Source organism: Halichoeres trimaculatus, unplaced genomic scaffold (assembly GCF_033239565.1).
Source record: "Halichoeres trimaculatus isolate MK-OKI-2021-1 unplaced genomic scaffold, fHalTri1.1 fHalTri1_scaffold_10, whole genome shotgun sequence".
Classification (NCBI taxonomy): domain Eukaryota; kingdom Metazoa; phylum Chordata; class Actinopteri; order Labriformes; family Labridae; genus Halichoeres; species Halichoeres trimaculatus.
The window spans coordinates 33,191,630-33,204,573 of NW_027437187.1; the positions used below are offsets into that span (position 1 = coordinate 33,191,630).

The following is a 12,944-nucleotide window of genomic DNA, read 5'->3' on the forward strand; positions in this document are numbered from 1 at the left end:
CGTCATGAAATATTCAAAGCATCTGAAACCTCCCCAGGAGTAATCACACTCACTGTGAATGTTTGGCTTCATTAATTACTGCCTGATTCTGATTGGACAAGGCAGGACGGAGAGCTTAGAGGGGCAGGAATGAGGAGGAACAAGCAGAATAATGATGGATCGAGTCTAAAGTACGTGCACATGCTGGATTTTCATAAACCCTGTTTACGTATCTGTCTCCTCAGGTGATCCTGAATCCGACCACAAACAGTCCCAAACAGGCCGAGTTCCACCGGATGGTCGTCCCAAAGAGCAGCCAGGACTCTGAGCTGAAGATCAAACTGGCCGTCCGCATGGACAAACCTCCCAACATGAAGCACAGCGGGTGAGTCGCAGAGTCTGAGCGAGACGGTCTGAACAGAACAATCACTGAAGCAATCAGAGACCACTGTTCCCTTTTATCTCTCATCCCTTCTACTCCTCCAACAGGAGACAACCAGGTCTGATTACAGACAAAACCCTCATTTTCTGAAAAGTTTGAACTTTTACACTCTTACCACTCAGTGAGTCAGAATTAGACTGAAAAACAACTTTTAAAGTTTCCTCCCAGGAGAAACCCTGACACTGACAGACGACACCTCTGATGTTTGATTTGTTGTGAGATTAGTCATCACTTTGTCGCTGAGGTGAACATTTTGAATCAGTCTGAACCAAAACAAAGAATCATGAGCTTAAATCAGACTCCTGTTATAATTATAAAACTGCTGGAGAAGGTCGTCTGATTTAATTTCTTAACTTCTTGTACTTAACAGAAAATAACAAACATAACACAGTTATTTAAAGAGCTAACATTGACTCTACTGCACCTGAAAGAAAAATCATTATTAATCTATGTCACACCTTTGCGACATCAGGTTTATTCAAATCTAAGTTTTATTCGATAAAAAAAAGATTCAGGCTTAACATTCAAAAGGAAAAGAAAAGCAAACAGGCTTTATGAAAACACAAGAAAGAAAGAAACATTAAATGTTTTAAAAGTGTTTTTATGTCAGGATGGCGTCTCGATTATTTGCAAGCGAATAGCTCCACCTGCTGGTTCAATGTGGAACTGGAGATCCAGCGTCCACCTGTTGAAACATGAGACATTGACTATAATAAAGTGTTGGGCAAACTACTTTCAAAAAGTAATTAGTTATAATTACTCGTTACTTTTCCAAAAAAGTGATTAAATAAGTAACAGAATTACCCCTTCATAAATGTTATTAGTTTCTGGAGAAAGTAGTTTTTGTGTTACTTTTTTTGAAAAACCTTCAATTTACCGGTTTTGAGCAGATTTTCTCTGGGACATAATGTTTATATGTCTGTTCTTGCCTTTTACATCCATGGCGTTAAAGTGTCTGTTTACACCCATCATAAAAAAAAAGAAAAAAAAAAAAGTTTTAATCCAACAGGCCGCTCCGGATTTGCGTACATTATATTTGCAGTTCCTGCCCTGGGATTCTCATGTTTTTTAACCCTGTCCCCCACTCCACTTTGGACTTGTTATTTCCCCTGATTAACCCCTTATCTTTAAGCATAATCCTGTCATCTCTATTATTTTTTCAAGTCAAAATGTGTCTGCCGCTTTTCCCCACATTTATTTGCAGCTCCTGTCCTGTGTCTGGCTGCGCGAGCCAGGTCAGATAAATAGTTTCACTTTCAGTAACTACGTCATAACGTTTGAAATAGTAGTTAATTAGATTGCCCGTTACTGGAAAAGTAACAGCGTTAGTCACACTGCTATTTTGAATGCTGTTATTTTGAATGCTGTTATTTTTAATGCCGTTATTCCCAACACTGAAAATAAATATACAGGGCTGAGTCAAATGTGATGTCTGAATCAAAACGTTGTTGAGAATAACCTCATTTTTTAACAAAATATTATAACATAAGTATTTCATCAAAAAACTTCAATATTAAATGTAAAATAGTTTAGTTAGAGGAGCTGTCAGGTTATTTTGTTTGACTGTATTTTGGCGCCCCCTGTGGACAAAGTATAAAATAAGAAGTCTACCTGACAGCTCTGATGATCTGGATATGGTCATATTTCAAAGATTTATATGGACTTGGTTGAGTTGATCCATAAGTTTTTTCACAAAACTGGGCTAAAAGTGAGTAATACACATTAATTAATTCTGGATATTATCTCACCTTTTAGTCCAGATCATGACAGCATGTTTGATATTTTTCACACCACAAAAACACTCTGATCAGACATGACGCAGCATTTCTCTCGTCATATGGATCCAAAGACTGTGACTGTTCATTAACTGTGTGGAATCAGACTCAAATAATGTTTGTGGTTGTGGCTTAAGTACTGTGTTTATTAGCACCTTTCAAAATGTAAACAGCAGAGCTCAATGACAGCAGATTATCTGTGGTCAAAGTCATAGATTATCCGCCTTTACTGTATCTTTAAGACATTTATAAAGTACGTGCAGCGCTTGTGATTTTCCTTCTAAGTTAGGGTGAAACAACTTTCACGCTTGTGTCCTGGGGCGAAAATCCTAAAGTGGAGCTAACATTTGATTTTTAAAGATTTGGAATTTATGAGAAAAAAACTTTAAATTCTGTCAAGCCTTAGCAGAATTTCCAGTAAGTTGTGCAGTTCTCAGATTCTACCAGCAGGTGGCAGCAAAACCTAATTTTCAACTTTCAAGGAGGGAACGTGCCTGGATTTTATAAAGTACTGACTTTGACTTAGAAAGTTGGTGTGTTTCTTTTGCATAGTGGTAATTGTTTCATTTGAATGTTTTTTTTTTCACAGATTCCGATTTTCAGTTTATTCTCACCTCCTTATAAAACTCTATGTAAACTGGAGCAAAACACTTTTCTTCACACAGTTAACAACCAGAGACACATGTTTAAAGCTACAAGCAGAAAAAAATTAAATGACACTTTAAACAAATCGTCTCAGAAACAAAAGCACTGAACTTTTAAAATAAAGTGCTCATTTATTCAGAGCACATGTTGATAAATCTGTGAGCGTTAGTGCTTGTACCTCTCTGTATCTTCTGAGTGAGGTAGAAAGAAGCGTATGTGAATTGTTTCTTAAACTGTTGAAGATCCTTCAGATCTAAAAAAAAAAAAAAAAAAAAAAAAAAAAGATTATATAATCCACCTTGAGTAACTTTTTTGGAAAAAAAAAAAAAAAAAAAGTTCAAACACACAACATACAGATTCCTACATTTACCAAACTCCATCTTTTCGTGACGTTTTCACTCTGACCTTCCTCAGAAGACAGGAAGTTTTTAAGTTGAAACACCTCAAGGTTAGAAAAGAAAATCTTTGCAGTGAATTAGAAAAGGTGGATGTTTTCTATTCAGCGGAGGAGGAAAGGTAAATGTTGGATGCAGTTTCTCGACTTACCACAGGGGGTCAGTGTTAGTCTCTTTGTGACTCTGGTAGTCCTCATGATTCCATCCTGCTCCTTGTCCTGTAATAAAACTGTCTCCTTTTAAATTTCTTGAAGACACAACCAGTGACTTGCTGAAGGATTGAATCATGTGTTTACATTTTTCTTGACTTTTGGGGTATTTCATTCTTCAGCCTCTGTAAACCTCCAAACGCTGGAAAAGGAGCCTGTGTGTTTGAAAATAAGACTCATATTCTCCCTTAAAGACTAAACTCATTGTTTGTTTTGGGGTTAGGAAACAAAAATAAACCTCATCACATGGATAAATTCATCAAATGTTCAGTCTGTAAATTGTCCTGTTTAAAAGAGGTGACTCCAAAAGTCAATTTCAGTGAGAACAGACCAAGTGTTTATTGTTTTAAATCATTGTCAACAAAAAAAATGTTAAAATAGAATGAAAATAAATTAGGTCACAAAGGAAAATTTGAGATAACACACTGGAATTTTGAGAACGAAGGTATAAATTTGAGATTAATCATCTAAAATACAAGACGAAAGTGCGGATAGGGTAAAGATAGAGATGAGAGTCAGATGTGTTGATCAAAAAATATATTCATTATGAAAATGAAAAGAAAACAAAAAAATAACAGGAAGATGGATAAATTTAGGATAAAATGATACATTCTGAGATTAATTAATCAGGGGTTGACAATTTGAGAAATTCAGATGTTTTAGATAAAGGAATACAAATGGAAAAAAAAAGGTCAAAATGTCATGTTAAAGATAAAAATTATAGAATAAAAGATTAAATCATGAGATTAAAAATTCATCTTTGATTTAAAAAATAAGTATTATGGTATAAATTAATTAATACATTTATGATAGAAATTAAATCAATGAAATTGATGAAAAAAGAGATTAAAAATTCAACAGTGTGAGTATAAAAGTCATAATCATTAGGGTCAAATTCTAAATAATGAAACAGATATTAATATTATGAAGTCAGAACTATCAAATTAAAACCAAACCATTTAAAAAATAAGTTTTGATAATTAAAGGGTTAAATTAATGAGGTTAATTTAAAGTCTAAACTGGATTTTCATGCATATATTTTATATATTTCATATTTCTGTCCCTCTCTTCTTTTTTATAAGGTTGATAAAGTTTAGATCAGTGTTCATGTGCGTCTCTGTGGATGGAAGATTTTTTTTTTCTTTTTTCTTCAATTCTTTTTTTCATTGTTGTTTTATGAGCGAGGTGAAGACAGTGAAGAAATGTTTACCTGTCACCTGTTCAGAGTGAGCAGCAGTCAGGTCCAGATGCTCCGTTTATTGCTGGATTATTTTAAAGGTAGACACCTGAACGAGAACACTTTTATACATCTGATTTCATAAGCACAGAAAACAGAAAAATTCTCCCTTTTATACAGGATTTTTTATTTATTATTTTTATTATTTAAAAATGAATTCAAACTTTTTATGTGGTGAGCTTTTTGATTAGTGGAAACTAAAACAAACTTATTTTAAAAAATCCCTTTAGCTTTGAAAACAAGGGGATATAATTCAGGGAACTGAATGCCTGGAGAAAAAAAATAGTGTTTTATTATTTTTAATTCCACAAAATCTCCATCATCAGCTTTTAACCTCCTTAAAAAGAATCAGATTGTTTGAATTTAGCTGTTTTTTCAGCTAATCTAAAAAACTGTAAAAAAAAAAAATAAAATAATAATAATAAAAAAAATTAAAATTAAAAAAATAAAAATAAAAAAAGGAAAAAGAAAGAATTAAAGAGAAAAAAAATTAAATAAAATTTCTGTTGGTGTCCTCCAGATTATATGGTTATCAGTCTTTTATAGACAGATTATTTTGTTAGAATTTAAAATAATTTGTTAAATGTAAAAGGAAATATTTCTTAGTAATTTTTTTTCTGGTAAGAGTCACAATAATATTTTATGCTTAATCTGGAGGTTTTGTCACACTTTGAGGAGTAAAACTTTTTTTTTTCCTCTGGCCCTGCCTCCTAAATGCTCGTTATGAGAATATGTGATAAAGAGTGAATATCCGGCTAAATGACCAGTTAAAGACGGATGTTTTTTTGCAGCGAGGACTGTTAAATGCCTGCAGTGAACTCTTCGCCGTCTCCAGTCCATCAGCGCGGCGTGGAGCAGCTGAATGGATGTTTGCAGGAGAACGGACGGCCAAATCATTTTCACAAGTGGCCGGCGAGCGCTGCCACATGTTAACCCTGCGTGGCCCAGATTCTCTGTCCAGACGCGCCGCAGCCTTGACTGGAGGCCTTTTCTTTAAGGGCGGGCGGCAGGGCTGAAGAAAGAGGTCTCGCCATCGATTGATTTTCCTCACTTGCACTTGCCTGAATCCCACGCTTCAGGAGGCCCGGGAGCAGCCATCGATCCAGAGGCCACAGCGGTCAGCCTTCCATTTTCCTGGAGTCCTCCTCGATGAGCTGCTGTCTGTGTCACGGCCTCTCTCATTACTGGCTCCTTTTAGACTCATACTTAGAGGACGGTGGGGGGGCAGGTTAATGCGTTATTGGTGTTCACAGCTGGGGGAGGAATAACGCTGTAATGTGCTGTTGTGATAGAAAAATGTGATGAATTGAGGCGCTTTTAAAAGGAGAGGAAGACTCTCACATAAACATCACCTGACGGACGGCTGGGGCCTCTGCTGCAGAAAGACGCTCAGATGTCCTTAAAGAAAGTGAAATATTATATTTCCATCCAAAGCTTTTAAGCCAAGAGTGTTTGGAAGTGTCAGGAGTTTAAAAATGAAAGCACATTTTTCTTTTTATGCTCGGTTTCTGATTTATACCCTGACATCCAAAAAACAGCTCCTCAATGTTGACAAAATCTTTCTTTAAAGCCCTTTTATGTTGTCATTATTTTATCCTAAAACTCAAATGAATTTTATCATCTTTACCTCTTTAATCTCCTCCCTGTCCTCATCAGATGTGTCCACTTTTAGCCTCTATATCTGTGGCTGTGCATACCTCTGAGTATTTTAGCTAAGATAATATGAAAAAAATCATTTCACTCAGCGTTTTATCAATATAATAAAGTCAAACTTGTAAATAAAAGACAAGAGTGTCTGTAATTCGCGCCAGAGTCAAATACACTTAATATTTTTAATGCAAGGTTGTTGACTTCTTGTGTTTTTGAGTAGCTGCAAGATTTGAAGACAGGATTAGGAGGAAGAAAAGCTTTGAGATTCAGTAAAAATGATGAAGGAAGGAAATAAAACTTGGAGCATTTTTTGTTTCTTTGAAGTTTTGAGACCAAGTTTGCTCATTTTCACACCAAACACTGTCGTCAGTGACTGCAAATCTCTCAAAACACATTAATGTTGTGGTTAAAAGGTCAAAAAAGGCCAAAAAGAGATGAATAAAAGTCTGATTCCTCCCTTAAGGTCTCGTCTTGTCCTGTTTGTGTTCCAGGTACCTGTACGCTGTGGGTCAGAGAGTCTGGAAACGCTGGAAGAAGCGATATTTCGTCCTCGTCCAGGTAAGAAACTGAGCAGATGGTGTGTATGGATCTGTGATTAATTAGAAAACTCTCAACTCTCATCTCAAGATTAGAGGAGGTGCAGCAAGCCCAGGGAGAAAGTCTGAAAGAGGAGCACCTAGTTCAGGGTCTGCAACCTTTACCATCGCAAGAGCCAGTTTGCCTCAGCTCACCTGGAGCCACAAAATCTACTTTATCTTCACAATTAAGAATCACAATCATAATCGGGTTTTATTGCCAAGTATGCAACACATACAAGGAACTTGTAACAACTTGGCAGTTGTTTTCTCTAGCACAAGAGGTAGACACAAAAATGACATATAAACATGACATTAAAAAAAGATAAATTAAGAGATGTAGATGTAAAAAAAAGAGCTGGGATAAAATGTGCATCAGGAATATGTACAGCATACTGGGATATAGGACACATAATATAATATAAGACATAATGTGTTTAAAACTCTACACAAAACAAAAATTGAATATTTTTTGCGTTTGTCAAATTGAACATGTAATGTTTTTTTTTCTTTTTCTAATAAATTTGCAGATATTTAAAAAAATAAAGAATTGTTATTGTTATGTCAAAAATGTCATAAATTTGCAAAATTTACGAAGTTTAAAAATTTTATAAATTTGCAAAAAAATTCAACCTCTTTCAGAAAACTTAAAAAATGTGCAAAAGTCAAAAAATAGAATGTAAATAATTTGTAAAATTTTGCAAAATTTTAAAAAATCATTGAAATTTGCAAAACCTTAAAAAATGGACTTTTGTCTTTATTTGAAAAAAAGTCAAAAATTGAATTTCAAAAATTTTGCAAAAATTCTGAAAAATCAGCAAAAATCTAAAAAATATTTTAAATGTACAAACTGCAAAAAAATGATTGAAATTTTCAAAAAAAAAATTATACAAGTTGAAATTTAATAAATTTCCAATAATATTTTCAAATTATTAATATTTTTTTCAATAAAAAAATTTAAGCTACAAGGAGCCACTTACAAAGGAGTCAAAGAGCCTCATGAGGCTCCAGAGCTGCAGGTTGCAGACCTTTGGCTTAGTTTTAGAAAACATTTCTGAGACACCAGCCTTAAAAAACACCTTTCTTTATTTCATGTTCACATTTTAATTTTTGTGAGTGAAACTGGGAACATGTCAGGTCATCACTGTCTCAAAAATGAAATGAAATAATGACTGTGTTTGTGTGTTTAACCTGCAGGTGAGTCAGTACACGTTCGCCATGTGCAGCTACAGAGAAAAGAAGGCGGAGCCTCAGGAGCTGATGCAGCTGGAGGGAAACACGGTGGATTACTGCGACCCTCAGCCAGGTACACACACCTGAGCCCTGACACACTGCAACAACAGGAAACACACTCCAGTGTCTATGGCCGCTAGAGCAGAATTGTTCAAACATTTGGATTTTACTCCTAAAACTAAGAATAGCTCACACACTGAAGGTTTATTTACCAAAGTCCCTGTGACTGCAACTGTCTGTGATGTAAACTCAGTTTCAGCACCTCAGTAAAAAAAAATCTCAGCGAGAGATTTCAGGGTCAAGATCTCGACTGCAGTTATATCATCCTCAACAAGTGAGGTCACAGCATTTCATCCTTTTCAGCCCCGCGTCCTTGCAGATGAGATCTGATGAAGGTGAAACGCTGCAGACTCCTCACAGACTCAAGTCTGCCAGGATTCACAGCACGCACACCCTGAATCAGAAAATCTCACCAGTGAAGAGGGGGTGAAGGGAGAAACTGCAGGGATCAGAAGAGGCTCAGTCCTTCAAAATAAAAGCCCAGATGTAGATTTTTTTTCCAGAGTATTGACTTTCCCCTGACCCCTTTCCTCAGGTCTGCAGGGTGGCCGGGTGTTTTTCAACGCCGTGAGGGAAGGCGACCTGGTCATGTTTGCTTGTGATGACGAGCAGGACCGGATGCTGTGGGTCCAGGCCATGTACAGAGCCACTGGGCAGTCCTACAAACCGGTCCCACCGCCACAGAACAAAACCACAAACTGCAGAGGAGGGAACCAGAAACCAGCGTCCCCAATCAGTAGGTTTGATCCCTAAGGTTCCTTATTTTACTATCAACCTCCCTTCTTCAAAATAGGTGTTTGTCCTCTTTTCTCTTTCCTTTGTCATCTGCCCACCAGGTTCATTTTTCCATCCGTTTCTTACTTCCACCAAGAGGGAGAGTTTGTCTATAACTCAAAAAGTCACAGACAGATCTTGATGAAATTTTCAGGAAATGTTCAAATTAAGATAAGGAAGAAGTGATTGAATTTTGGAGATGATCCAGGTCACCGTCTGGATCCAGGACTTTTTTAAAGGATTCTTTATCATTGTGAGATAGGGCTGTTTTCACCATATGTGTATATAACTCCACCATAAATTGTCAGATTGCTTTGCAAAACCATACAACACAAGGTCACCATCATTACTGACAGACGTAAAAGTACGATCCAGATCCTGGCAATATTCTGGATACTAAGATCTGTAATATGAAACATGCACTGGGTCATCATAATTTTCATCACTGTCGGGAAACAAACTATTGTACAAACCTGCAACTGTGTAAATTTTCCCATCAGCCCCCTGTCCTGGATGTATTATCATCGTATTTCCTTTTCTTCCTGCCCATCTTTTACTCCGTCATCTCTCCTTTGTTTGTCTTTTTCCTTCTCACCATTTCTCGCCCTAATATTTATTTTCCTGTTCTCCTACAAATCATTTCATCCATTATCCGCGTGTGTGTGTCGCGGACACTGTCTCACATTTGCGCGGGGCCTCCTCCTGGCCCGAGCATTGTGACATGAAGAGCGTCACACTGAGAGCTGATTACGGCTGTATTTGTGTCACTTGGCACGGCGGCGGCCTGTTCTCTCCGCCGCTCGTTAGCGTTTAATGGAACAGATTGAAGCGTTAATGGCGAGAGGTGCTGACACGCTGTTTGCAGGAGGAAATAGAAGGTGTCCCTGAAATAGCTCTTAACTGGGTGCTAAGTGCCGCTCTGTGTGTGTGTGTGTGTCTGAATATGTGTGTGTGTGCGGCAGCTTGGCAGAAAGTCATTCCCGTTGCAGCAGTGATTGTGTTGGTGAACCTGCGGACTCGTTTGTCGCCCTGCCGCCATCTTTACAAAGAAACCGCTGCAGAGGTTAAATTATACTAATGACTGCGTGAGTACACACAGACGAGCTCCGGCACACAAAGACGGGTTATTTAGCATTAATAAAATCATCTTCATGCATTTTCAACACAAAGGAGCCATTCCTCTGCTTTCTTTGAAGGTTAATGGCGTGCAGTGAGCAGGTGAGACAATGAGAGCACAGACGCCGGGAGTCTCCTTTGTGCGTCTCCTGCTCAGGACTGTTTTCAAACATCTCCGAGCACAAAGAGCAGGCGCACGGCAGCGTCAGATGTTATCGACCGGTGTGCAAGAGCACATAATGAACCTGTGCACAAGTGAAAGTCATGTTGGGGCCTCACACACGAAGCCCAGAGCCTGTTTGACCAACACGGAGCCAGAACCCTGAACTCTGAGCCGCTGAACCCAGAGAGACGGAAGCTTCCAGAAACAGCTGATCTGACTCCCTTCAGTCAACTCTGCGTGCGTGCGTGACGACTATAAAAAGCCATCATCAATGGAGCTCTGATACTACAAATCACCATGGCAACCTGCAAAGGGAAAAAAAAAGAGGTCATCCTACTTCACCCCACTGGAGTTAGAAGTTAGAAAAACGTGCTCACGGCGAGTGAGAGCACATTTTCAGACAAAAAAAAGCTGCAGCAGGGAGAGCTGCTTTAAGGGACAATAGCTGGAGGAGTCCGTGTGGAAGTCGGTTTTCTTATTCCCGTTTAAACACACCTTCTTTAACAGCACAGGTGACAGCGTGCTGAAACATCAGTGCCTACAGCTTTATATTCTTCAGATACACAAAGCTGAAAAAGGAGACGTTGGAGCACAGGTCACAGAGAAAGCTTCTTTAATTCGTTGAACATAGGTATCTGAAGCTCTGTCTCCTTAGCCGTTACCTGAAATAGAAAACTGATTTCAAACACAAACATGTCATCATAAACACAGAACAGGTTACACAGCAAATAAACTTAGCATAACAAGGGATGATTTGGTAGGTTATTTCTTTGTTGCAACAGTACTTCTTGGAAATTTTAAATCCCATGGTTGTAAGGAACATGTATTTGTGGGTTGCTCCAGTAAAAAATTTGCCAAATCTTCTCTGTCGATGCCAAACAGCTCATTCTGCCATTAACTATTGTTTTTTTGTTGTTGTTTGTTTGTTTTTGTTTTTTTGTAAAATAAAATGGACGTTATCTTGCTCGGCTCGAAGTAAGGTTGCCACAAAAACTGCTCCCCCTGGTGGCTGGCTGCAGTATAGGTCAAAAAATCCATCTCCCCAGTCATTCCAGATGGGCTGTGGTCAAACTTTAAGAAAGAAATACACTTCATAAAAATGTTTCTCACTTCTCCACATCCGAAAGATTGTTTTTATCAGTTATAAGAGGTTAAAACGAGGTTTTACGTCACGTTTAACGATGATTGACAGCTGCCATTCTTGTGTATTTTTTCGAGGATTGTAAAATATGTCAGGAGGGAGATTAGACTCTCGAAAGAAAAAAATATATTTTTTTGTCACCTGGCTCCACTCAGATTCTCTCATAGCCTTTACTGCACAGACTCTGGCTGCCAATGGCGGCGCCTGTGACGGGGGTATTTTAGCTTCAAAACCGTACAATAGTAAATGGCGAAGCCACGCTTTCCACTCTATATACAGTCTATAGTGCTGACGCTCAGGTGCCAATGAGCATGGGTCTTACTGTACAGGTTTGACTGATTTAGATGAGTCAAAGTCAGAATAAGTTTGTTTGGGATCAGCGCGGAAGATTCTGCAAATTTGTCGTGGACTCAACCCACATACTCAGCCCTGCTGCTCGTCCATCTAATGTGTGTTCTATATAATTGTGGCTCCAATTCAATAGATTAAGATCCATTGCCAAGAGGCATTTTTGCATCAAAGAAAAAACTTCCAAATACAAGTTTTCTTACTTTTTGTGCTCAGTTTCTCAAAGAAAATTTTTATGGGGGCTATAAGGAACTCTGCTCAACTATACAGATGTAAATGACTCAACAAGACTTAACGAAACAGGGTCACAGCTACACAACAAGGAATTAGCAGCAGTTTTTATCCCCATGCTAGCTTCAGCGAGAGATAAAAGCAGTGATGACGGAGAAGAACAGACGGATCGTTGATAGTTTTGCATTTTCATTAGTTTCCATTTCTATTTCATTTTGACATTCTGTTTTCAGTATTGCTTTGGTTTTAATTAGTTTTTTACGGTGAGGTATATGGTAAGTGTAGTTTTTTCATCTTTGAATATTCTCAGTTTTTGTTTTGTTTTTATCATTTTAGTGTCAGTTTTAGTATTTTTTGTAATACGGCAGGAGTGCCCAAATTCTTTTCAGCGAATGGCCAAAAAAAGAATCAGGGTGGAGGGCCACGGGCCAAAACTAAACATTCATGTTGCAGTGCATGATATTAAATATTCTTATAGAATAAGTGTGCAGAATAATAATATAATAACAAGATAATAAAATGTTATTTATATAGCGCTTTTCAAGAACTCAAAGACACTTTACGACTGTTAAAATCAATACAAGTAAGAACAATACTCATACAAGTAATTTTGAAAATTAAAATGCTTTTTTTTCCTGTGTTTCACAGCATGAGGTTACTGAACATACATGGCACAAATATTAGGCCAATGTCTTCAGAGATATTTAGTGCCTATACAACCTAAACAACACTGGACACAGCATGCTCCTCTGAAACCAAAATACTGCATTTTCCATCCTTTTAAAATAAAGAATAGTAATCAAACTGGACACCTGCTTTAGGCCTTTTCCCCCCATAAATGACTACTGTATTACATTAATTTACATTAATTAAAAATATATATGTAATAAAAAATCAAACATGGGCAGCGTGCAGAAAAAAATGCTCTTGGGCCAACTTTGGCCCACGGGCCCCAAATTGGACAGCCCTGT

General features: G+C 37.6%; 1 protein-coding gene across 2 annotated transcripts in view; it reads left to right on the plus strand.

Annotated features, from left to right (window-relative positions):
• Positions 1–12,944, plus strand: part of cadps2 (Ca++-dependent secretion activator 2) — a 263,694-nt gene that overhangs the window by 146,748 nt on the left and 104,002 nt on the right. For both annotated transcript variants that reach the window (XM_074677121.1, XM_074677122.1), the window contains exons 8-11: positions 225–364; positions 6,824–6,890; positions 8,105–8,213; positions 8,736–8,936. In XM_074677121.1, the coding sequence (XP_074533222.1) occupies positions 225–364; positions 6,824–6,890; positions 8,105–8,213; positions 8,736–8,936 (517 nt within the window). The remainder of the gene's footprint in view (positions 1–224; positions 365–6,823; positions 6,891–8,104; positions 8,214–8,735; positions 8,937–12,944) is intronic.